Here is a 26,839-nt window from a genome sequence, read left to right on the forward strand (position 1 = left end):
CCTTTTTTAATTTTCTAACCTACCTGCCCGATTAAGGGATCCGACATTCCACGCTCCAATCCGTAGAATGCCAGTTTTCTTTATAATGTTGATAGACTTATGAGGGGAATTCGATAAATAATGCAGCACATTTTTTTCTGAAAGCAAGTTAGTTTTATTGATGATTCCAGTAACCATATTATTCTCCACTCTTTTGGCTACAAAACTCTATTTTTCAACATAATCTGTGTTCAGTGTGAAAGCACTATGCCACCTTTACTGGATGGGCCTATATGCCCACATGATATCACTCTACTGGTCAGTGTTGGAGCCATTATTATATTGCATCAATAAACTCATCATCATCCACGAATTGCTTCCCGCAGAGTGGGTCTTTTTTTGGGCCAAGCAGTTGGAAGATGCAACTTCCAGTCCATAGGTTGAATGACGGAGAACAGTCCAGTGAAATTTCGTGAGCTCCTCTTAGGTGTTCAGACTTGTGTGAAGCCTTGCATTCTCATGGAGAAGGAGCACTTCATTTGTATCTTTAGTGACGAGTTACACGCTGAAGTCGTTTGTTCAGTTTCCTGATAACAACACTATACATTTCAGAATTGATTGTTACACCATGTGGTAGGACATCAAACAGAATAACCCCTTCAGAGTCTGATGTCACGACTTTGCTGTCTAAGGGTGTGGCTTTGAACGTTTTTCTTTGGAGCAGAGATGTGGTACCACTCCGTGGATTGCTGTTTTGTTTCCAGTCTGAAGTAATGGACCCATGTTTCGTTGCCAGTGTCAATGTTCAACAAAAATGTGTCACGATCAGCCTCGTAACGCAGAAGAAATTCTATACAGATGGTCCTTCATGACTCTTTATGGTCTCCTGTTAGGCAGCGAGAAACCCAGTGGGCACACAACTTTGAGTACCCAAATTGGTGGGGGTCCAGTCAAGCGGTGAGGTGACTGATTGTGACCCGTAAATCTTCTAGAATGAGAGGGTCCGCTTCCAACACTGCATGAATCGCAACTGTGAACGGCCGTCTGGCATGTGTGAGATCAGACAGGTTTGCGCAACATTTTTATGGTGATGACAGATGCCTCCCCAATGTCTCACCATGCTCTTATGCTACATAATAGTGGTGCCGCCTATCAGAGCTTCGTGAAAGTATGTGGGCTGAAGTGGGAATATTCTACGCTGCCACACAACAAATTCCACATTTTTTGAACTGAAATTGGCTGAGGAAAAGGAATGCGTTGCATTACTTGTTGAATGCCCCGTGTAATTCATTTGTGTGAACAACGGAAGCTAAAAATTGGTAACATATGCACAAATCTACACAGATACAATCTGAATGCAGCCTAAAATCGATCATTGACTATACTACTATTGTCAGGCATAACAGTGAACTGAAAATCTCAGAAATCATATACATCCATGGCCCAGAATGTGGTTCAGATCATTTATTAGTCGTGCAGAAATCTATTTTCCATACAAAAAAGACTTACAGTCTTAACAGACAGCTGACAATAATGGAACTCCATTGAGTAATATCAATTATAACATGAAGAGATTTGAGAAATAGCTCAACTAAGTTCTTACACCGAATAAGGCTAGATACAAAACTGTATACAATAACAAAAAGATTGGCGAATGAAATGTATGAAAAATCTGAAAACATGCATACATGAAGCTACAAATGGAGCACTTGAAGAAAAAATAATCTCAGATAGGAAAGCTACTCCATTTTGAAGTGAAGAGATAGAAATGATTATAGGTGAGAAGAAAGCTGTTATGAAAAATGGTTATCTACACAAAACACATATGATAAATTAAATTACCATGATAAAAGGGAGCGAGTACAGAAAAAATCACAAAGGGTAAGAATAAATATTGGGAAGAGAGATGCCAAGATTCCACCCTAGAAGCAGGCAATACAAAATAAATAAAGCATGGAAAAGAATCAAACGATTGTGAATGCAACATAAAGACAAGTGAAACATAAAGTAGAAACACAAGTAAGGAGATGGAGTAGGAGAATGGGTTTAGAATGGGATGATCGTTTGCAGATGACACACTTAAGGTGAAATCAGACTCCCTATAGCAACAATGCTAATTCCCGTCAACATTTAGCCCATTATTTCTTAAACTATTGACGTTGTCACTACCAAGTTTTTAATAGTCTAACATGTGGATGTATTTAGTTCACTGATCTGGAATGAAGAAAATCTACGTATTGGAAACTGAGATTTTGTATATGATTTTTTTTTAAATAATTGTGTTTTATAAAACACAGAATTAATGATATCACTCAGAAAACCCTAATTACCACCATTGCATGAATAAGTTCCACAATTTTTTATGTTCCTGTGTGTAATGGTTCCTGAGAAATTCGAGCTTTTGTCAGAATATTTACAGTTTTGAGAAAAGTCAAGTTGAAGTAGTAAGCCTATCCCAGAAAAACTGGTTGAAAGCAGCCTGCTTCATAATGTTATCCTTCATCTTTCTGTTCATCTAAACTTTTCCTTCTTTTCTTCTTTCATGTCTTCTGGGTCATTGTACACACCTAGCCTTCATGTTTTTGTGCTACAAAGACAATATTGGCAGTCCGAATCCAAAGAGTATTGTTAAATGGCTTGCTGATATTTTGTCTCTTCCCATGGGAGCATTTCTTTAGCAAATCTGGATTTGCTAAATCTCTGAATATATGCCTAATGGCTTCCACTACTGAGCCAGGAACTGAATGTTGAATGCGTGTAGTTTACCAGCTGCCTCTGCTTTTCTATACTTGCACCATGGGCACAAATTGTGTACAGAGGTAGTATCTATTGACAGCCCATGAAAATATATTGCCCACATTGCTCTTCTCACGCATTCTAAATCGTGTGTTTTCACTAAGGGATTTGCCATAGTATTCCTGAAACTCATCAAGAATATTATCAGAAAGCGTTCCTGCAGATTTCATACTGATACGATCTGATAATTTGGTGTCACCAAATTTCTTTTTTAGCTGCCGAAGGTGGGCTCCTATCCTTGTATGTTCTGGTGCAGTGAAAAGTGTTTTACTACGTTATTTGTGGAAAATACTTGTTATAGCTTCGTATGCATCACAACATCTCAGCATGATGTGGAGAATGGAAGTGCTTGCCACACGAAAACATGACAAGCTACCTGTAATAATTAACACTAAAGGGGTCCAGAAAATTCATGCTCACCAAATGTAAAGAATAAATAAAAACGAAAACCCACTTATGATGGCACAGTGGTGTCGAAACATGTTTGGGTACTGAGAAAAACGGTGTTATGCGTAACTGGTGGACCTCAAATCCCAAAAATTTTAACTGCGAACACGTCCAATACAAGGAGCTGCAAATCAAAATATGGATATGTGTCAAGTATAATTTTAAAAAGTATTAATTAGCATAAAAAATACCTATACTTAGATTTGCTGCAAAAATTATACACCAGTATGTTCAGGAAAGTCCAAACATTTATATTCAGGATGTCCCAAAAAATGTATACACTCTTTTGTTGAATGTAACGCTAATATTTATTAAGATACGGAAAAATTTAAAAATTCTAGATAATATGAGCAAATGTAGAAACCAGTCATTTATCAAAAGTGTTCAAATTATTGGCCATTGTGGCCCAGACACAGCTTATTACACTGACCAATGGAATCCAACACATTCCTGATCATTGCAATTGGTATTTTGTCACTTTTGTTTTCAATGGGTGCTCTTTCAACATACTGATTGTAGCTGGTCTTTTGCTATGAATGTTATGCTTCACATGCCCCCTTGGAAAAAATCTATAGGGTTCAAACGTGATGAATGTAGAGGGTACTCGGTACTGCCTCTGTGTCCTATCTGTGTGTCTGGTTGGTGTTCGTCACGGTAGGCCCTTGGCTCGTGATGGTAGTCGGGAGGTGCTCCATCCTGCTGGAAATACCATTCTCCACCAGATAATTTTCACCAGCCATTGTATGCTCAAAACAGAAACGTCCAGTCAAATCAAATGCTGATAACCACACCACACTTTAAATCTTGACAGGTTCGCAAGGTGTTCTATTGTCACTTGAGAATTCTTGGGTGGTCAGTAGCTACAATTGTTACAATTAATTCAACCTAAAAGTGGCCTCGTAACTCCAAACGACCTTGTATGGGAATTTCGTCCTGTGCACATGTAGCTTGATACCACACAATAAATTAAATTATCCAGTAACAATCATCTCGATTCAGAGCATGGAGCAAACTAGGAATCAAATCTTTCTGTATTACTTGCTTCAAAACGCGATGGGCACTCATTTATGGAACTCCTGTTTAATGAGCCAGTTGCTGCACCAACTTTCTAGGTGAGTGCTAAAACTATTTGAATACTTCGCTTTCTTATGTAGGCCCAATGGATGTGTGATGGTCTTCCTGGATGGTTCTTGACGCCAATCTGGTCTGTTCCTTCTTCCTCAAACTTATCTTGCAGCAAAGTAATTGTGAGTCGCATTCGTGCATCTTGTTAGAACTTCATTCTGAGACTGTGTTTGCACTTCACTTATGTTCACAGTCTTTCACAGCACTTCAGAGCAGACTTTCTGTGCTCAAGATTCAGTATGCTTTCAGCCATTTTTCAAGCCATCACACGTGCAAAAGGAAAATGAAGTATTGAGGTTATGAGTTGTAAAAGATTGTAAATTTTTTTGCAACACCCTGTAGAACAAAAAATTAAATTATTATTATTGGTTTTGAAAAATTTGAGATCTGATCTTGCCTTAAATCCCTCATTTAACAGTTGTTGATCTGCAAAAGCCCTATGATACAGTTCCACTAAGTATAAGTAAATTGTGGTTAGTAATGCAACATTTTGGTCTCCATAACAAGTGTGTCCAGACAGTAAGAAACTTATGTGAGGGTTGCAACAGTATGATTAAACTAGGTACCAGAAATTTCCCAGAAATTCTCCATAAATTAGGATCTAAGACAACTGTTCTCATAAGGACCAACTTTGTTTAAAGCATACGAAGAACTTTTATAAAATTGGAAGAGGAAATGTCAAGTAATGGAAATCCTGGTAGAACAACCCTGATAGCAGGAGACAAAGCCAACTGCAGGAGACAAAGCCAACTTCTGTTACACGTTCAGGAAACTATGTGAAGAGTACTCAAAATAGTGTCTGACAAAAAATGTGAAAAAGGCAGAGTACGTGATAATGGTTGACAATGACTGAGATTTGAATGGAGGATTGTGCACACTTAAAAATGTCTGGACATTTAAATTCTTGGGCGTCACTTTAACAACAAATGGAAGAAGCACACAAGACTTGAGAACTAAAATTGGGCAAGGAGAAAGAGCAGTAAGGTGATGCCTGTGCCTTAAGATGGATTTTTGGCAAAGAACTTATGACATCTCCATACTATAACGCAGACACCTCAAAAATGACAGAATATGGGAAATTATAGGAAAAAAAGGACACTGTTCTCAGTGCCATAATAACAAAATACACTGCTCTGCAAAACTGAAGGATGAGACTGCAAGTGCAGGAGCATGTTGCCAGAGGTCTCCCAATTGAGCACAAAAAGTTGGATGTCACATGGTGTGAGGTCAGAATGACTGTAGTATGAAATGGGGCTGGTCCTGCTACACGAGGCAGTTGAAGAAATAGGAAAAGACTGTGTGTGTCTATCAGTGAGCAGTTACAGTGTCTATCAATGAGCAGTTACAGTGTAATGTGGTACTGGTCTTCATTACAGCATGACCTGGAGACAACATTTGGATGACTTCACATAGGGAAGAATCGTCTGGAAATTGGAAGAAGCACAAAGTGTGACGAGTGTAGACCAGGAGTTTGATATTGCTCACAGGATTGTTTCACATGTATATGGTGTGTTGCGAACCACAGGCACTGCAGCCAGAATGAGAGGAGGTGGTGATCACAGTCAGCTACAGCATCAGATAACCTCTAAATTGGTAGTCCCATGTTTAACCAACTTGACAATATTAAGAATGTCTATGGACCTCCCTTTTTTGAATTTTTCAAGCATACAATGACACCACTTCATTCTTGTGTGTTTCTCTGCTTCTGCCAGGTAATGTAGCACTCAATGAACCCATCTCTTTGTTAGGTCAAAAATGGTCATGCACAATGCTCTGTCACACAGTTGATCCAAATTTAGGGTCTTTTCACTGTCACAAAATGTGAGATGAAGATCATCTTCAGTTATTTTCCTCATAGCATGAATGTTTTCGTGCACCATTGCCATTGCTGGGCAACCAGAACGAGGTTAATCTTCAAGAGACTCCAGACGCCTTGAAAATTCACGTAACCAGTTTTCAACTGTGGCCCTAGAAGGAGAAGTGTCATCAAGAACATATGCCAGAGAATAATAGCATTCATCTGCATTTAGCTTCTTTTTGTAATTATTGCACGAAAACCACACTGTGACACATACATGTTGCACTGTGTCTGACTCAACACTGCCTATGTCTTCACTCACGAGTCACAGCATGGCTTGAAATCCAGTGATGGGAATACTGCCATGCACACAATCCAAGGTCGAAAAACAATGCTCTTTCAAATTGGAATAATTCCATTCTCGAGAGGCTTCCTAATTTAACAACTGCTAAAAACTTTCAACACAGCCCTCCTGCAATTGGAAATAATATTTTTGATTCTAAATGTTGCTTGGTTCCAGCACATTGTTAGCTTGATGTTGTTTTCAAATCATCATATTAATTAAGAGTCTGCAACAGAAAGCAGTCAAATGTTATGTTTATATTTATTAATGTTTGCAAGTGTGTTTTGGTGCGCAAAATCATTTAGTACCAGATTAGTAATTTCAAGATTTAGGGTACAATGCCTTTTGTTCTCTGGACTACTTTGTCCCACTTAATATGATTTTGATCTGCCGAAACCCTTCCATGTATAATTAAAAACAAAACATTCTGCTGTTTGGTTTCCACTTTAAATTGTACTCTTATCAGAACTCTTTTTGATAAGTCGATTAATAATTACAGGAAACAGCAAAGTACCTGAAAGATATCTGTGGAAAATTCTACAAAGAAATACAGTACCTGCTTGTTTCCATAGTCTGTACAATCTTCTGCTTGATACTCAACAATTTTCTTTTGAGTTTCTTTCACTGTGTGTTTCCTTTGCTCACTGAAAACTAACTTCATCCTCTTTCTCTCCATGGTACATACATGGCATCTCTAATGTGGGCCTTAAACAATGCCTTGAAGTACGGAAAAGGAAGAATAGAATCTACTGAAATGTAGTGCTACAAAATAATGAAGAAGGTTAGGTGGCTACATCAGGTAATTAATGAATAGATAGTGAATTGAATTGGAAAGAAAAGAAATTTATTCCACACAAGTACATGAAAAGAAGGAATCAGTGGATAGGTCACATTCTAAGGCATCAAGGAGTTGTCGGTCCACCATAGAAAATTCTGAAATGATCACCAGGAATTTAACTCAGGATTCCACTTGAGCAGCAAACAACATTAACCCCTAGACCATGGAGGTAGTCAGAGTCTTTCGAAAAGATTCTGCTACAGTAATCGTGAAGTCTTCACACATTGCCCTTTTGTGAGCCAAAAGCATTTGATACAATATTGTTATTTTACTGTGCAGGAGTTGCCATTCTTTAGAAGTTTCTTTACAGAGACTGCATACCACAGAACATCTCTTCCTCATCATGAATTGTTTTACTAGGAACATATCTATCCAGTGCTTGGTGAAATATTCATCTAGACTCAAACCACAGTCTATCAACTTCCTCTTACTGTGAGCTAAATGCTTGAAGTTCCTCAATGCTTCTAGTTTACTGATCATCTAAATCTTCGTACTTTTTTCAATTGCCGTTTATACTTTTGTAACTACTGTGATTGAAGCTCTCTTTTTGATCATGTTTGCTTCCTGACACATAATTATGGAACTGTGATTCTGCCTTGACAAAACACACATTATGCTTGTTTAATACCCAAACATGCTTCAGTGTAGTTTCACAATCGCCATTTATTATCATAGTGTGACATACTGATGTTTATGTGGCTGTCTGACATTTTCAGTACAGCTGATATTTTGCTCCAGTTTGTCATTTTTGTTGATTCCACTTTTGCATGCCACTACAGGGTATGTAAACTATGTCTTGTAACACACACTTGTTCTGTCGTCTTGTTTTATATATTTGTGTTATAAAACAAGATGGTGGAACAAGTGAATATCTGCTAAAAACTGACAGTGCATGTTACAAGGCACAGTAGACATACCCGGTAGTGTCATGAAAATCAGAATCAGCAAAAAATGACAAACTGGAGCAAAATATCAGCTGTGCTGCAAATGTCAGACAGCCGCATAAACATCAATACATAATACTAAGAAAAAAAATGAACACTCTGATGATAAAGGAACTTCATCGAAACATGTTTTAGTGTTGCATAAGAATAATTTGTGATTACTTAAAGGCAGATTTGTGTTTCCATAATGACTTTGGTAAGCATTATTGATGCAGCTGTCTCATGATCTCTGAGACTTGTTTCAATGTGAACATCCTCAAAGATGTCAGAGCTGCAATATATTTCTATTATGAGTATTCCTCTGAACTGTTTGATCTAACAAGGAGAGGCCAGATTTTAATGAGGTTAGTATACTAGTTGGTGGCCACTCGAAAGTACCTCTTGCTGTATCATGCTGCTAGTGTGTAAGCTGAGTGTAGTGTCGCCACATGTGTGTTGTTAAATCGGCCGTCAACTGTATCAGTGTGGGCAGGCCGCTAGGGGATGGCTGTAGGAAGTGTACACATGGTATGGTCTCCCCTACGCCATCTACCAGTGACTCACACCCGTATACATTCAGAGCATCACTGACTCACGCTCACTATTTCTTTTAGTTTGTACCACGCACATTAGTTATTCTGTGTATCACTTATGTTGCACCTTCTTCTTGATTCTTTTGTTTTGTTATGTGTAAGTCATAACAGGCTTATTTTCGTTATTGTTAAGAGGTTTATGAAAAAAGCCATATTTCTTTTATTTGGATTGGTTTCATGTATTACTTGGTTGCTACACCACCTGTGGAAGAGTATGGGCCACTATGCTTCTGTATTTTTTTTTTTAATCAAGATACATTGCCATAGCACACGGTCAGTTTGGAATCAGATGGAATCATCAGAACAATCTAAAACAAAAAAAGTTTATTTCACCCATTTGGCCTGCAACCTAAAAGTTTCCGAAAAATTGGGAAGTTAATGGTTTTGGTCCATTGCAGATATACTAGATGAGGAAAACTTTTGTGTTTTGGGTCAGTGACAAAGGTGTATTAAAGCCTGCTTCTTCATTCCTGGGTTTAAATCATTGTGCTTATAACAGGTTTGCTGCCATGAAACATATATTGTTTCTTGTAATGAGACTTTTGTCTTCTTGTGCTACTCATTTAGCACTACCCCAGAGGCATATGTGACTTACGGAATGTTACAGATGTGTGTAACTACTGACCTATTGGCCTAAAAAGAAATCGTTATACGAGCTAACAAAAAGCCCATTCCACCTGACACAGTTGAGTAACTTATTCACAACATTGTTATGGAATCCCATTTAACAAGTGAGACAAGTGGCAGAATTTGGAGAAATGTGCAAGGCTATTAGAACCTATTTAGGAATAAACATAGGAAGGACGCAGTAGCCATCTTTCACCTAATGTCAGGACATGATTGCCTAGCCCAACACATACATCTACATACATATTCCACAGGTCGTATATGGTGTATGGAGGGGGGGAGGGGGGGGCAACGACCATGTACCACGTAAAATATGTCTATCATTTATGGCTATCAAGAATAGATACTTAACTTGCTGTTTCTTGATTATTGTGATTCGTGTGTGTAACTTGCTGCAATTATCTCCTCATGTAGGAAAGTCTTGGGCTCTCTGTAATGTCAGGATAAACTTGTCTTGGTTTATCAGATCTACTAAATGATGTGGCAGAAATGAAATAGTGCCTTATAGCATGTTTATTCTCACAACAAATATGACGTAACATTGACTCTACAAAATCTGAGCCAATAATACAAAATTTGACTCAATAAGAGCTACTACCATTGGTACTTATATAGTTTTCAATAATTGAAATCATAATATCTTCATTGTTTAAAACAGTGATTTTGAAGTTACGGTTAAAAGTTTATTGGTTTTTTAAAATGTGTTACAGAATTTGGATTTACAGAGTAATAAACTTGCTGAAACAATACGGTTATCATTTTTGCAGTACGTGAAACACCTTTCCACAATATTGTTTGATTTAGAAATGTTCATAGCTTTTTAAATATGGATTTGATTTTTTAAGTCATGGAAATACTGGATCTTTACATATGTCTGAACCACGTTTCAATCATATTTCTTTGTTTAAATTTTGTAAATACATGTTTTAATATTCGTTTACATTTTTTACACATATTTTTGAATAGGAACTACGTTTCATCATAATTTTACTTTATTTCATTATTATTCAGATACCTCAGTTTCATTAATTTAGTCAACTAATATTGTTGCAATGCATGCTCATTAAGCTACGTAAATTTGCATTTGCATTTACATTGACAGTATCGGTTACTAAAATATGGTGTGTATTGCACTCGCTTTTGTCGCATTCGCATTCTTTTATGCTACACACTACTAGTCATTTCTTTTCTTATTCTACTATCAATTGGAGCAAGGAAAAAACAACTGTCTACATGCCTCCTTACGAGCCCTAACATCTCATATTTTTTCAATAGTGTTTTGCAATATCATCATCTTCCAACCAGGGATTCCCATTTGAGTTCACATAGTATTGCCATAACACTCACATTGGTCAAACCCAATGATAAATCTAGCAGTACACCTCTGAATTGCTTTGATGCCTGCCTTTAATCCGACCTGGTGGGGATCCCAAACACTCAAGCATTGCTCATGAGTGGGTGGTACAAGTGTTCTATATGGCATCTCCTTTGTAGATGAGCTGCAGTTTCCCAAAAACTATCCCAATAAACTGAAGTCGACCATTCGCCTACCCTGCGATGTCCGTATGTGCTCATTCCATTTGATATCTCTTGGCAACATTAGGCCTAGATATTTACAATATAAGGAAAAGGATAGATTGCTGCTCACCATAAAGATGTGATATTTAATGGCAGTCAGGCACAACAAAACGACTGTTGCACAGTTACATTTCGGCCAAAGTGTTCAAGGATTCTGAAAAAAAAATCAGTGTTAACATTATTGCTCTGTAGTTCTTTTACCCTTCTTTTATATAGGTTTCATCTGCACTTGTTTCCTGTCACTTATGACCATGTGCTGGTAGAGAGATTTGCGATAGATGCAAGCCATGTACGGAGTTAATGCTCTAGAAAACTCTGTAAAACAAAATTGCGATTCTATCCGGATATGACAACTTATATGGTTTCAAATTGTAAAGTTAGTTCTCAACTCCTGGTACACCTATTTCTATGCCCTTCATACAGTAGTCTGTGCGATGGTCAAACAGTGGTATGTGTGTACAATCCTCTGTGAATGATTTTTTTAAACACAAAATTGAAAATGACAGCTTTAATTTTGCTGTCACCACTAAACTTGTTGATGAGTGATTGGATCAAAGCCTTCAACATGCTTAGTGATTTTATGTAGGATGAGAATTTTCTTGGATTTTTGGCAAGATCTTTTGCTAAGGTATGCCTGTGGAAGCTGTTGTATGCTTTGTGCATAAGTCTCTTTATAGATGCACAAATTTCTACCAACTTTTGCTCATCACTATTTCCATGTTCTTTTTTGACCTGAGAGTGCAACAATCTGTACTTCCTCGACATTTCCCAGCCATGATGGGTCTTTAACATCATGAATCTGCCTACTTGGAACGTATGTGATTTACAATCAGTGGGCCACAGCTCATGGTCGTGCGGTAGCGTTCTCGCTTCCCGTGCCCGTGTTCCCGTGTTCGATTCCCAGCGGGGTCAGGGATTTTCTCTGCCTCGTGATGCCTGGGTGTTGTGTGATGTCCTTAGGTTAGTTAGGTTTAAGTAGTTCTAAGTTCTATGGGACTGATGACCATAGATGTTAAGTCCCCTAGTGCTCAGAGCCATTTGAGCTATACAATCAGTGTAAACATTTCCCATAATTCCACTACATCCATCATATATGCCTTCCTAATGAATTTAGTAACTTTAGTAACCATTGTTGCTATGAATATGTCGTGATCACAGTCTCTGTGCTGACAGCTCTGTTTGTAACTACAAGATCTAAAAGATTTCCAGTGCATGTGGGTTGTTGCACTAACTGCTCAATGCAGTTTTTACAAAACTAGTTCAGTACTAGGCTGTGAAACATGGACATTAAATGAGTTCATTGTTAGGCAGCTAACAGTAGCTCAAAGAGGAATGGAAAAATCAATGTTAGGTTACTCGAAAAAAGACAGGAAGAGAGCAGTTGAAATAAGACGAACAACGAAGGTCACCAACATAATAGAAAGAGTGAATACATTGAAGTGACAGTGGGCTGGTCATGTTGCTCGAACAAAAGATGGTAGATGGTCTAAACAAGTCCTAGACTGGAGCCCAGTTTACCAAAAAAGACCTAGAGGAAGACCGCCAGACAGATGGGACAGAGATATAAAGAAGACAGTGGGATTCAGTTGGCAACGGGAAGCTCAGGATCGGAAGATCTTACTGGGATGCTTTATTACATACCAAGTCAAAGAGGCCACATCATTAAGTGCTAGTACTGGCTGATGATGATGGTTTCAGTACTACTTCACAAAACTATCTGTCCCTACCACCTGCAATGAAACCATAGATGCCCCTGTCTGTACACAGTAGGTTAAAGTATCTACCATTATTGTGTGATAGGGATACATCTGCACTACTGAACATAGACTTTCATTGAATGATTCCACAACTTTAAGGTGGCCCTGAGTTGCCAGTAAAAAATCTGATGATTAACTTCAGAGTTACCTAGGCTGATTATTCATGTCAGTTTCAAGCTCGATAGAGACAGCGATAGAGCAGGAGTACTTGTCACAAGTGAATTTCCTACTTGCAAAATTGGTGTAAGGTATTCAGATTATCTAATGATATGCTTAGGTTTGGCTGAAAAAATGCAGAAGCAAGCTCACATCTGCAAATTATACTGGGATACCAGAAATTATATGTTCCAACTCTTTGCAACATTTGCGTCGTTTATACATTTACTTCTATAAGTTATTATTTACATCCATAAATTTTCCGGGGTGCCAGAAACAACTGTTTGTTATTACTTTTCTGTAAGTTACGTTCTTATTGCTATTTTAAAAGTAGTTGTGTTATTTTGTCCAAAAGCTTAAATGTTTAGCAATCTTTTCATTGTGCTTGTCTGTGAGTCATACCTCCTCTAAGTGACAAATAGCAGTCTGCCCTTTTCATAAAAAAATATTATTAGTATACCTGCCTGTCATCTATGCGATGCTAATTTCTTTCACTTTTTAATTTAAGAATTTCATTAGAAAGTACAAAATTGTCACATACTTCTAGAAATGAACTGCCTGCTCATGTACACGCCATAAAGATCCATTGCTTAGTACTTGCTAGCCCCTCTATATCACACTGTGTTGTCATATGCGTGCTGTGTGTCAAATTAATGCTCAAGAGAAGTGTCTTTATGGCTGGAAAAAATGTGCATTCTGAAAAACAGTTTCCATCTAATTGTGCTTGATGCAGAGGATTTCTCTGTTCTCCCTACTTGTGTGATGAATACCATACAATGTACTGTGGAGACTTAATAGGGACAGAAGGAAAATGTGTGTGTATCTTCTAGAGAGAGAGAGATTTCAGAAACAATTGCGTTACAGTTTTGGTTCCTGTTTTGTTCTCATATTCCCTTAAAAAGGATAATGTACGTTGTCAGAAAAAAAAATCATTAAGCATAAACATATCATCGATGTTTGTAGGCATATAGCATTTTACTATTTTTCCTAGTTCACAATAAAATTTACTTTGTTGAAAATAACTATTCAGAAATTATGCTGCAATTTTCATTCTCTTCCCAAAGATTAAATAAAATTAGCTGTGGACCTTGCCATTGGTGGGGAGGCTTGAGTAACTCAGTGGTACAGATGGCCGTACCATAGATGCAACCATAATGGAGGAGTATCTGTTGAAAGACCAGACAAACGTGCGGTTCCTGAAGAGGGGCAGCAGCCTTTTCAGTAGTTGCAGGGGCAACAGTCTGGATGACTGACTGATCTGACCTTGTAACATCAACCAAAACAGCCATGCTGTGCTGGCACTGTGAACGGCTGAAAGCAAGGGAAAACTACAGCCGTGATTTTTCTTGAGGGCATGCATCTCTACTGTATGCTTAAATAATGATGGCATCTTTTTGGGTAAAATATACCAGAGGTAAAATAGTCCCCCATTCAGATCTCCGGGTGGAGACTACTCAGGATTGCATCGTTATCAGAAGAAACAGAACTGGCGTTCTCTACAGATTGGAATGGGGAATATCATATCCCTTAATTGGGTAGGTAGGTTAGAAAATTTAAAAAGTGAAATGGATTGGTTAAAGGTAGATATAATGGGAATTAGTGAAGTTCAGTGACAGGAGAAACAGAACTACTGGTCAGGTGAATGAAGGCTTATAAATATGAAGTCTGATAGGTGCAATGCAGGTTTAATAATGAATAAGCAAATACCGTATTTACTCGAATCTAAGTCGCACTTTTTTTCCGGTTTTCGTAATCCAAAAAACCGCCTGCGGCTTAGAATCGAGTGCAAAGCAAGCGGAAGTTATGAAAAATGTTGGTACGTGCCACCACAACTAACTTCTGCCGTCGAATATATGTAGCGCTACGCGGGCATGCTTTGTAGGCACAAAGATAAATACTGGCGCCAAAACCTCTGCGTCAGTAAATAATTTTTTTTAAAAAAAGTGGAAGACGAGCATTTTTTCTCCGCTGCGAGTTTCGGCCACTGCATTTTCATACATTATCCAACGAAGTAAATACAAATTCCGTGTTGTTCATCTTCGAATGTAGCACAATTTCAGTGTACTACGAAAATCTGACTGGCAAGACTGTTTGGGATGTTTGTCAATATGACCAACTCTATGTTCTGAATTTTTTCCTATCTGTGAGAAGAGATGGTTGCTAATAGGAACCTGATAAAATTTGAATCACATACAGTATTCTCTTCACCATAAGAATAATACGAATTAAACATTTTGCCATGTATTCTTTCGTGTTTGCTGCTATCTCATTTAAATCCTTCTGCCTAATAAACTACGAAACTAGAGTGAGACAACAGCAAACGCGGAAGAATATACGTATCGTGTCATGTTGATATTCGTATTATTCTTATGCCTAATAGTGATACAGTCAGAAAAGAAGCACGGCAAGTGACTAGATTTTTAAATCTAAGATGACTCAAATTTCTGTGCAGGATTTGATGTAATAAATAAGCGGCCGCAAAGATTTTCAAACGGAGAAAATTTTCGCCAAACTCTCGTTCAGAACATGTTCCATCATACGCAGTCTATTATTTGATTCTTGTTGATCATTATCAAAGAAAGCAGCAGTGTAAGTAACGTCTCTTGCCATTGTTTCACTAATGAGACGATTCCTCTCTCTCTCTCTCTCTCTCTCTTTTTTGTACACGGCGGTAGCGCGCGCAAAAGCAAGCCATGCCGCGACAGGCCGTAAGCACGCACTATCAGAATGCGACAAACAATGCATGACACAGTGCAGTAATGCATTTTCAGCTTAAGAGTGATGCAAACACCTATAACAAAGAAAACGGCACTTATCAAATCAAAGCAAAATAAACAATCGATTCAAACCAGCCGAAGCACGTGAAAAAGGAGGGGTACCCGTATAAATACGGACGGAGCGCCTGACGCATAGCAATGGCTACCTGGTAAAGCTTAACTGCTAAGATTACGACTCGAACCAAACTACTGTAGCTGTATCGTCATCCATTCGACCTAAATTGTGTCTCATATTACAATGGACCAACTTTGTTTCGATTTGGAGGTGCGGCCTAAAACTTTTCTCTCCCCTTGAATTTCGAGTCTCAAATTTCAGGTGCGGCTTAGATTCGGGATATTTTTTTTTCCTTTATTTCGAGTCTCATTTTTCAGGTGCGGCTTAGATTCGAGTGCGGCTTAGATTCGAGTAAATACGGTAGGTATGTGGGTAAGCTACTATGAACAGCAAGCCCACACCCACCACAGTAGTGCAAGTTTATATGCCAACTAGCTCCACTGTGAGAAAGAGATTGAGAAGGATATTTATGATGAGACAAAAGAAATTATTCGGTTAGTTAAGGGAGACGAACATTTAATAGTCATGGGGGACTGGAATTCGGTAATAGGAAAAGGAAGAGAAGGAGAAGTAGTAGGTGAATATGGAATGGGAGAAAGGAATGGAAGAGGAAGCCATCTGGTAGAATTTTGCACAGAGAATTATTTAATCATAACTAACACTTGGTTTAAGGATCATGAGAGAAGACTGTTTACATGGAAGAGACCTGGAGACACCAGATTATATAATGGTAAGACAGTGATTTAGGAACCAGGTTTGAAATTTAAGACATTTCCAGGGACAAGTGTGGACACTGACCACAATTTCTTGGTCATGAACTGCAGATTAAAACTGAAGAAATTGCAAAAAGTTTGGAAATTAAGGAGGTGGACATGAAAGAACCAGCAGTTATAGTGAGTTTCAGATGGAGCATTGGGCAATGATTGACAAGAACAGGGGAAAGGAATACAGTAGAAGAAGAATGGGTAGATTTGAGAGATGAAATAGTGAAGGCGGCAGAGGATCAAGTAGGTAAAAAGACGAGGGCTTGTTGGAATCCTAATATTGAATTTAATCAGTGAAAGGAGAAAATTAAAAAAAATGTGATAAATGAGTGAGGTGAAAAGAAATACAAATGTCTAAAAAATGAGGTCAGTAGGAAATGCAAAATGGCCAAGCAGGAATGGCTAGAGGACAAATATAAGGCTGTAGATGCATATATCACAAGTAGTAATATAGCTGCTGCATACAGGAAAATTAAAGAGACCATTGGAGAGAAGAGAACTACCTGTATGAACATCAAGAGCTCCAATGGAAAACCAGTCCTAATCAAAGAAAGAAAAAAAGCTGGAAGGAGTGTTTAGAGGACCTATGCAAGGCAGATGTACTTGAGGGCATTATTACTGAAATGGAGGAGGACATAGATGAAGATAGAATGGAGATATAATACTGTGTGAAGAATTTGACAGAGCACTGAAAGACTTAAATCGAAACAACTCCCCACGATTAGACAACATACCGCTAGAGCTATTGATAGCCTTAGGAAATCCAGCCATGACAAAACTCTTCCATCTGGTGAGTACGATGTGTGAGATGGCAAAATACCAACATACTTCAACAAGAATGTAATAATTCCAATTCCAAAGAAAGCAGGTGCTGACAGGTGTGAAAATTATAGAATTGTCAGTTTAATAAGTCATGGTTGTAAAATACTAACACAAATTATTTACAGAAGACTGGAAAAACTGGTAGAATCCAACCTCGGGGAAGATCAGTTTGGATTCCAGAGAAATGTAGGAACATGCAAGGCAATACTGACTCTATGACTTCTCGTAGAAGGTTGGTTAAGGAAAGGCAAATCTACATTTATAGCATTTGTAGACTTACAGAAAGCTTTTGACAATGTTGACTGAAATACTCTCTTTCAAAGCCTAAAGATGGCAGGGGTGACATACAGAGCACAAAAGGCTATTTACAGTTTGTTAGAAACCAGATGGCAGTTGTAAGAATTGAGGGGCACGAAAGTGAAGCACTAGTTGAGAAGAGAGTGAGACTGGATCGTAGCCTATCTCTGATGCTATTCAGTCTGTATATCGAGCAAGCAATAAAGGAGACAAAAGAAAAATTTGCAGGAGGAAATAAAGTCCAGGGAGAAGAAATAAAAATTTTGAGGTTCATCGATGACATCGTAATTTTGTCAAGAGACAGAAAAGGATGTGGAAGAGCAGTTGAAATGAATAGACAATGTCTTGAAAGGATGACATAAGATAACATCAATAAAAGCAAAATACGGATTATGGAAAGTAGTTGAATTAAATCAGGCGATGCTGAGGGAATGAGGCACACATTAAAGTAGTGGATGAGTTTTGTAATTTGGGAAGCAAAATAACTGTTGAAGTAGGGAGGATATAAAATGTAGACTGGCTACGGCAAGGGAAGGGTTTCTGAAGAAGAGAAATTTGTTGACATTGAGTATAGCTTTAAGTGTGAGGAAGTCCTTTCTGAGAGTATGTGTATGGAGTGTAGCCATGTGTGAAAGTGAAACATGGTCGATCAACAGTTTGGACAAGAAGAGAATAGAAGCTTTTGAGATGTGGTGCTACAGAAGAATGCTGAAGATTATATGGGCAGATCACGTAACTAATGAGGAGGTACTGAATAGAACTGGGGAGAAAAGAAATTTGTGGGACAACCTGACAAGAAGAAGAGGTCAGTTGGTTGGATACTTTCTGAGGTATCAAGGGATCACCAATTTAGTACTGGAGGGCAACACGGGAGGTAAAAACAGTAGAGGGAGACGAAGAGAAAAATACACTAAGCATATTGAGAAGGATGTAGGTCACAGTACTTACTTTGAGATGGAGAGACTCAAATAGGGTAAAGCCGCATCAAACCAGTCTTTGGATTGAAGACCACAATGACATCATTCAAACTGAAGGACATGGAAATTGACATGATCAGAGTATACCACTTGGCCACTGCTCCAGTTTAGCAACAGCTTTCATCCTTTTGTTTATCCACTGTGGATCAACATAATTAGTTCTTCATTCTGCAGAAATTGTTAGGTTTTGGGCCTGATACCTATAAATAAAATTTTCTTGCTTTCCATTGTTTTAGGAATTTCATCTGATCCAAAACAGATCCTGCTTCATGAGCTTCGACCCTGATTTTTTTCTTTTTGTTTTAATGAGTATGTAGTGCCCTAATCTCTTTCACAGAAGTTACTTTAGAGATCAAAATGTGTCCCTTCTTCTTGTAAATAGATTTTAGAGATGGCTCATATTAAGGTTTCACAGGATTTCTTGCCTCACCCACACTTATAAAACTGTAATTACTCTAACCAAATATTGGGTGATTAAAATCTTCTCTAATAATGACAGTACATTTGTAAAATATATGTGGTGCCTAGCTGAGGTTTTTTCTAAATCCTTATTCACAGCTGTCAAATATTCATGCTTTAACAGAATTAAAATGAAGGGAAAAAAAGAAAAAAACTGATGTGGAACTTATTCACAAAGGGTTTGACGAAACGGCTTCAGTCAGTGGCTACAGTTCCATACATTTTTAAATACTGATGGTGTAATTTAAGTGTTATAGAGCTGCAGTGATTTGCAGATTTACTTAGCATTGCAAGATGTGATGTATGGCATTTTATTAACACTATTTTAGTCTTCGATTTCCCACTATTCATATATTCGGTGTAAGAATTTGTAGTGTGTTCTGCACAGCAGTTATATAAAAATAAGGGATATACCTATTAAGAAGTGGTGTTGTGAAATGACATAATTAATGAGAAATGAAGAGCTTCAGAGACAAACTACTCCCAAAGCACTTTCATGTTACTGTCGTGGTTAGTGTAGTTATCATGTTTTTTTACCCCCCTGAGTTAACTACAGTTATAATGCTCTAGATGATATAGTGTGTATCATATACATCTGCAAAGCAGAAAGAGGGAAGTTGAAATTGAAACTGAATGACATGCGAAAACTTGTGGATTTGGAAGTAACAAAAATGACTGTCAACATCTTAGAGGTAAGGAAAGAATAGACTGCAGCAATAAGAAGTGTAAATTGGCCAGTGCTTACAGGAAGTAAAGAATCAAACAGCATATACAAGATTAATGGAAAGAAAATAAACAAAAAGAGAACACGCAGATAAAAATAATAAGATAGACAACCAACAGAAAATAAAGTTGGGAGTGAACAGTAAGACGATGAAAAGGAAGGAAGGGAATGCATGTGGGCATGAGGGGAGAATGTAACAATCATCATGGTGATAACTAGGCTATCAATAAGGCTAAAATGACAGGAAAAGTATGGACTGGAACAATCAATCCCTTGTCTGTTTGGCGACACTGTACCTGCAATAGTTGTGCCTGCTTTCATCATACAGGCAGTTTAGATTCTATACCAGTACTTCGGAGTTTTGCAGTGGCTTCATGATGTGTGCTTGCTTCTCACCAACCAGTCAACTCACATTTCACTCATTTTTTAACTTCTGTTGTTTCTGCTTCACGTTGCTTGTATTGGGGTATTTTACATTTTAAGTTAGTTGTGTTGTTTCTCAGATTGTCCATTCTTTCCATGGATAGTTTACTTCTCCCATTTGCTTCTTTTATCTCTTTTTCCTCTTGTCTGTGGTTCTGAGTGCTCTCTGTCCTTTGCTTACTTACAATTTGTGTGAGCATAGACTTCCAAAGCTGTTGTCATCCTCAGTAAAACTTTACGATGAAATGTCATACAGAAGTTATGTTGTCTGTTTTGTGCCTTGCTAATATACTTAAAAAAACCATATATCAGAGCTTTGATCCTGCTTTGTTCCAAATTTCTGTATATTTGGATTCATGAAAGAAATTTTGTACACACATCAGAAATTCATACTACCCAGTTTGCGTAAATGTAAAGCAAATAAATTAGAATATTATAGTGTAACAGGAAATACTGCAAAATGGTGGGGAGGCTTGTGTGCCTCAACGATATAGATAGCTGTACCATAGGTGCAACAACAACAGGGGAGTGTATATTGAGAGGCCAGACAAATACGTGGTTCCTGAAGAGGGGCAGCAGTGTCAGATCCCTTAATCGGGCAGGTAGGTTAGAAAATTTAAAAAGGGAAATGGATAGGTTAAAGTTAGATATAGTGGGAATTAGTGACGTTGGGTGGCAGGAGGAACAAGACTTTTGGTCAGGTGAATACAGGATTATAAATACAAAATCAAATAGGAGTAACACAGGAGTAGGTTTAATTATGAATAAAAAAAATAGGAATGCGGGTAAGCTACTACAAACAGCACAGCGAACACATTGTTGTGGCCAAGATAGACACGAAGCCCACACCTATGACAGTAGTACAAGTCTATATGCCAACTAGCTCTGCAGATGACAAAGAAATTGAAGAAATGTATGATGAGATAAAAGAAATTATTCAGATAGTGAAGGGAGACGAAAATTTAATAGTCATGGGTGACTGGAATTCAGTAGTAGGAAAAGGAAGAGAAGGAAACGTAGTAGGTGAATATGGATTGGGGGTAAGAAATGAAAGAGGAAGCTGCCTGGTGGAATTTTGCACAGACCACAACTTAATCAGAACTAACACTTGGTTCAAGAATCATAAAAGAAGGTTGTATACATGGAAGAAGCCTGGAGATACTAGAAGGTATCAGATAGATTATATAATGGTAAGACAGAGATTTAGGAACCCGGTTTTAAATTGTAAGACATTTCCAGGGGCAGATGTGGACTCTGACCACAATCTATTGGTTATGAACTGTAGATAAAAACTGAAGAAACTGTAAAAAGGTGGGAATTTAAGGAGATTGGACCTGGATAAACTGACTAAACCAGAGGTTGTACAGAATTTCAGGGAGAGCGTAAGGGAACAATTGACAGGAATGGGGGAAAGAAATACAGTAGAAGAAGAATGGGTAGCTTTGAGGAATGAAATAGTGAAGGCAGCAGAGGATCAATAAGGTAAAAAGACAAGGGCTAGTAGAAATCCTTGGGTAACAGAAGAAATACTGAATTTAATTGATGAAAGGAGAAAATACAAAAATGCAGTAAGTGAAGAAGGCAAAAAGTAATACAAACATCTCAAAAATAAGATCGACAGGAAGTGCAGAATGGCTAAGCAGGGATGGCTAGAGGACGAATGTAAGGATGTAGAGGCTTATCTCACGAGGGGTAAGATAGATACTGCCCACAGGAAAATTAAAGAGACCTTTGGAGAAAAGAGAACCACTTGTATTAATATAACGAGCTCAGATAGAAACCCAGTTGTAAGCAAAGAAAGGAAAGCAGAAAGGAGTATGTAGAGGGTCTGTACAGGGGCGATGTTCTTGAGGACAATATTATGCAAATGGAAGAGAGGATGTAGATGAAGATGAAATGGGAGATATGATACTGCATGAAGAGTTTGACAGATCACTGAAAGACCTGTCGAAACAAGGCCCTGGGAGTAGACAACATTCCATTAGAACTACTGACAGCCTTGAGAGAGCCAGTACTGACAAAAATCTACCATCTGGTGAGCAAGATGTATGAGACAGGCGAAATTCCCTCAAACTTCAAAAAGAATATAATAATTCCAATCCCAAAGAAAGCAGGTGTTGACAGACATGAACATTACTGAACTATCAGTTTAATAAGTCACAGCTGCAAAATACTAATGCGAATTCTTTACAGACGATTGGAAAAACTAGTAGAAGCCGACCTCGGGGAAGATCAGTTTGGATTCCGTAGAAATGTTGGAACACGTGAGTCAATAGTGACCCTATGGCTTATCTTAGAAGAAAGATTAAGAAAAGGCAAACCTACGTTTCTAGCATTTGTAGACTTAGAAAAAGCTTTTGACAGTGTTGACTGGAATACTCTCTTTCAAATTCTGAAGGTGGCAGGGGTAAAATACAGGGAGCGAAAGGCTATTTACAATTTGTACAGAAAGCAGATGGCAGTTATAAAGAGTAGAGGGGCATGAAAGGGAAGCAGTGATTGGGAAGGGAGTGAGACAGTGTTGTAGCCTCTCCCCGACGCTATTCAATCTGTATATTGAGCAAGCAGTAAAGGAAACAAAATAAAAGTTCGGAGTAGGTATTAAAATCCATGGAGAAGAAATAAAAATTTTGAGGTTCGCCAATGACATTGTAATTCTGTCAGAGGCAGCAAAGGACTTGGAAGAGCAGTTGAACGGAATGGACAGTGTCTTGAAAGGAGGGTATAAGATGAACATCAACAAAAGCAAAACGAGGATAATGGAATGTAGTCGAATTAAGTCGGGTGATGCTGAGGAAATTAGATTAGGAAATGAGACACTTAAAGTAGTAAAGGAGTTTTGCTATTTGGGGAGCAAAATAACTGATGATGGTTGAAGTAGAGAGGATATGAAATGTAGACTGGCAATGGCAAGGAAAGCGTTTCTGAAGAAGAGAAATTTGTTAACATCGAGTATTGATTTATGTGTCAGGAAGTCATTTCTGAAAGTATATGTATGGAGTGTAGCAATGTATGGAAGTGAAACATGGACGATAACTAGTTTGGACAAGAAGAGAATAGAGCTTTCAAAATGTGGTGCTACAGAAGAATGGTGAAGATTAGATGGGTAGATCACATAACTAATGGGGAGGTATTGAATAGGATTGGGGAGAAGAGGAGTTTGTGGCACAACTTGACTAGAAGAAGGGATTGGTTGGTAGGACATGTTCTGAGGCATCAAGGGATCACAAATTTAGTATTGGAGGGCAGTGTGGAGGGTAAAAATCGTAGAGGGAGGCCAAGAGATGAATGCACTAAGCAGATTCAGAAGGATGTGGGATTCGGTGGGTACTGGGAGATGAAGAAGCTTGCATCGGATAAGAGTAGCATGGAGAGCTGCATCAAACCAGTCTCAGGCCACTACAACAACAATACTTTATCTTGTGTATATCAATGACCTTTCATCAGTAATATTTACCAGAAGTCAAGTTCGTTTTGTTTGCTGATGGTACAAACATTGCAATAAATAGCAAATCAAGAGTAGTCTTAGAATGATCAGCTAATAAAGTATTTGTGGACATTAATCACTGGTTCCTAGCCAATTCTTTGTCATTAAACTTTGAAAAAATACACTACATTCAGTTCGGAACTTGTAAGGGGTGTCCCACGAGTATATGCCTAACATATGATGACGAGCAGATAGAAGAAGTGGACAGTGTTAAATTCTTGGGATTACAGCTTGATAATAAATTCAACTAGGAGGAGCACACCACAGAACTGCTGAAGCGTCTTAACAAATGTCTATTTGCAATGCAAATTGTGTCAGACATAGGGGATATAAAAATGAAAATGCTGGCATACTATGTTTACTTTCATTCCATAATGTCTTATGGGATTCATCAAGCCAAACTAAAGTTTTCCGGGCACAAAAATGTGCGGTAAGAGTTATATGTGGTGTGAACTCAAGAACATCCTACAGAAGCCTGTTTAGGGTACTAGGGATACTAACTACTGCTTCCCAAGATATTTATTCCTTAATGATATTTGTCATTAAAAATATATCACTTTTTCAAACCAACTGCTTAATTCATGAAATCAACACTAGAAATAAGAATAATCTTCACAAGGATTTAAAGTCACTTGGTCTTGTACAAAAAGGTGTGCATTATTCAGGAACACATATTTGTACTCCAGTGATGAATTTCTCAGTAAAACCAACTGATTTGTGTGTGTATATCAATATAACTTCTGCACAATTTCAGTGCAGTAATGCATTCATTGTAAATATGTGTGTGTGTGTGTGTGTGTGTGTGTGTGTGTGTACAATCTAACTTCTGCACCATTTCAGTGCAGTAATGTGTTCATTGTAAATAAGTATTATAGTAGTTGTATTACACGTTTATTACCTTATAAGTAAATAAAATACTTTTTTATTTTAAATTCAGTGCATTACTATTTGTAAAATGATTCTTTCATATAGTGTTCATTAAAAAATGATAATCATTCCACTTGCGACCTGTGGAATGGTACATTAGCTTATTTGTTTTAGTTGTAAATATTTGTCACGTATTGTTGTTTTTCTGACATGTTCTACATCCTGGAGGACCTCCTCACTACAGATCAATTGGAATGAAAGTAAATCTAATCTAATCTAATCTAAGGTTGAAGTATGCCATGTGTGATGCAGTTATTTGCTGCATTGTAGCATTTCTGTATGTTATTTAAAGCATAATACTATTTATGTATGTTATTTAAAGCATTAAAATCAACCAAAATTTCTCGAGGTACTCATGGAAGGCATCACAGTGGAATTAAAATAATACTAATAATTTACTGCCTTTTTTTGTGAAAGGTATCTTCTCGAAGGACAGCAGACAGAAGGATTAGACACTATGTTTCGTGCTGGAAGTATTTGTGAACTGTGGCAGCCTGGTCTGGAACTTGCAAGTGAGGTGACAGAAGATATAGAAAGAATTGCTCCTGATGGCAGTGTCAGCTCACCTAGTGATGGCCGTTCTCCTGATGACAGTACTGGCAAGCGAAGGGACCTGGTATGTATTTTTCTCGTGAGATGAATCATATAAATCTCTCTTTCATTTCATACAGATATATTGAGAAATGGAGCTTAGTCATGAAAATTGAGAAATTGCTACAAATCACTATCAAGATTGCTTCACAAATCAGGTTTGTTCTGTTAGTGCAAGAAAGGACTACTGCCTGCTTAAAATACTGTGTATGCATGTGAAGACACTCTTTATTACCCTGGTTGACACAACACAGAAAGTAGGTGAACTGTCAGATTTTTTAACTTTCTTTAAGATGCACAAATCTTAGGTAAGAATTGCCGGTTGCTGTCTGTTATTAGGGTTTGAGGAGTTCCCTTGATGACACTTATTTTGCTGACACTTTAGTGGTAACACAGTGGTTGTAGACATCATCCTGCCGATATACTGAATTTGAGAATAATTTTTTGCTGTATAACAGAGTGTGCAATTTTGAAACTTCTCAATGCATTATAACTGTGTTGGATGAGGACTTGAATCCAGAATCTCGATATTTTTTGGGCTGTAGTTTTATTCAGGCATGACTCTTGACCCAGCCTCATAGTTGCAGTTCTACTTTTACCTATCTCCTACTTGCAAGTTTCATAACATATTGAATTTTTTATATAGGATGTTCACCAACATAAAGCTACATAGCCAAAAGTAGTGAGTCCACCCAGTCCACTTGCATGAACCCCTTTGGCAGATCCTGGTCCTGCCTGCCTTGAGAGTGACCATGTGGAGATGGTTAACACCCATTGAGAGAAGGACAATGAGGATTAGAGTTAGCAGCTGGTGCCTCATTGTAAAGGAAATTTCCTTTCATGTGGGGAACACTGATGGTAGATATCATTGCTGCCATGCTGACTTACTCTAATGATTTGGGGAATATTAGTAGCTTATTGAGGAGCAGGGTTGCATGTTGATACATTATGGGGATGCCATCCAATACCTGTAATATTGGGTGGTTATAATTAAACTTCCTCTATTTAACACATTATAATGTGGAAGCTGATTACCCTATGAGTACCAAACTTGGTAGCTTTAATGTCCACAGTATGGTGTGCATGATTTACATGTGTCACAGTGCCACTGTCCTGTTCCTATTGTTGTCACCAGGTGCCTTGATCAGTCATTGAGATTCATGGTTTCAAACACTTGACCAGTTGCAGTGCACTTGTTGACATATCAACATGAGCTTGGACAAAAGGAGCAGGGCATTATTGGTGAAGCTCTGTTACCAAAACAACAGTAATGCTGCAGCTCCACTTCGAGAATATCACTGGCTTCTCTTTCTCCGCTTGCTGTGTGTAGCGTGATGAAGTAGTTTGAAACAACTGGAGAACTGGACGTCACTCCAGGAAGAGACCAGTGACCAGTTGCACTACAGGTGGTTGATGGAATTGCTGTTGCTATGGCAGACAATGCTGCTCACAATTCCCGATCTTCAGGCAGGGCTCGTGCTGTGTCGTGACAGCTGAACATCCCATGGTCCACTGTATGGAAGGTGCTTCAAACCAATCTCAAATGGTATCCGTACAAGATCCATATTGTACAGCA

At 38.1% G+C, this 26,839-nt stretch overlaps 1 protein-coding gene across 2 annotated transcripts in view; it reads left to right on the top strand.

The window, feature by feature from the left end:
• The window catches only part of LOC126095279 (UHRF1-binding protein 1-like), a 473,334-nt gene that overhangs the window by 261,068 nt on the left and 185,427 nt on the right, over positions 1–26,839 (top strand). For both annotated transcript variants that reach the window (XM_049910038.1, XM_049910037.1), the window contains exon 14: positions 25,090–25,288. In XM_049910038.1, coding sequence (XP_049765995.1) covers positions 25,090–25,288 — 199 coding nt within the window. The remainder of the gene's footprint in view (positions 1–25,089; positions 25,289–26,839) is intronic.

This window comes from Schistocerca cancellata, chromosome 8, assembly GCF_023864275.1.
Source record: "Schistocerca cancellata isolate TAMUIC-IGC-003103 chromosome 8, iqSchCanc2.1, whole genome shotgun sequence".
NCBI classification, from domain to species: Eukaryota; Metazoa; Arthropoda; class Insecta; order Orthoptera; family Acrididae; genus Schistocerca; species Schistocerca cancellata.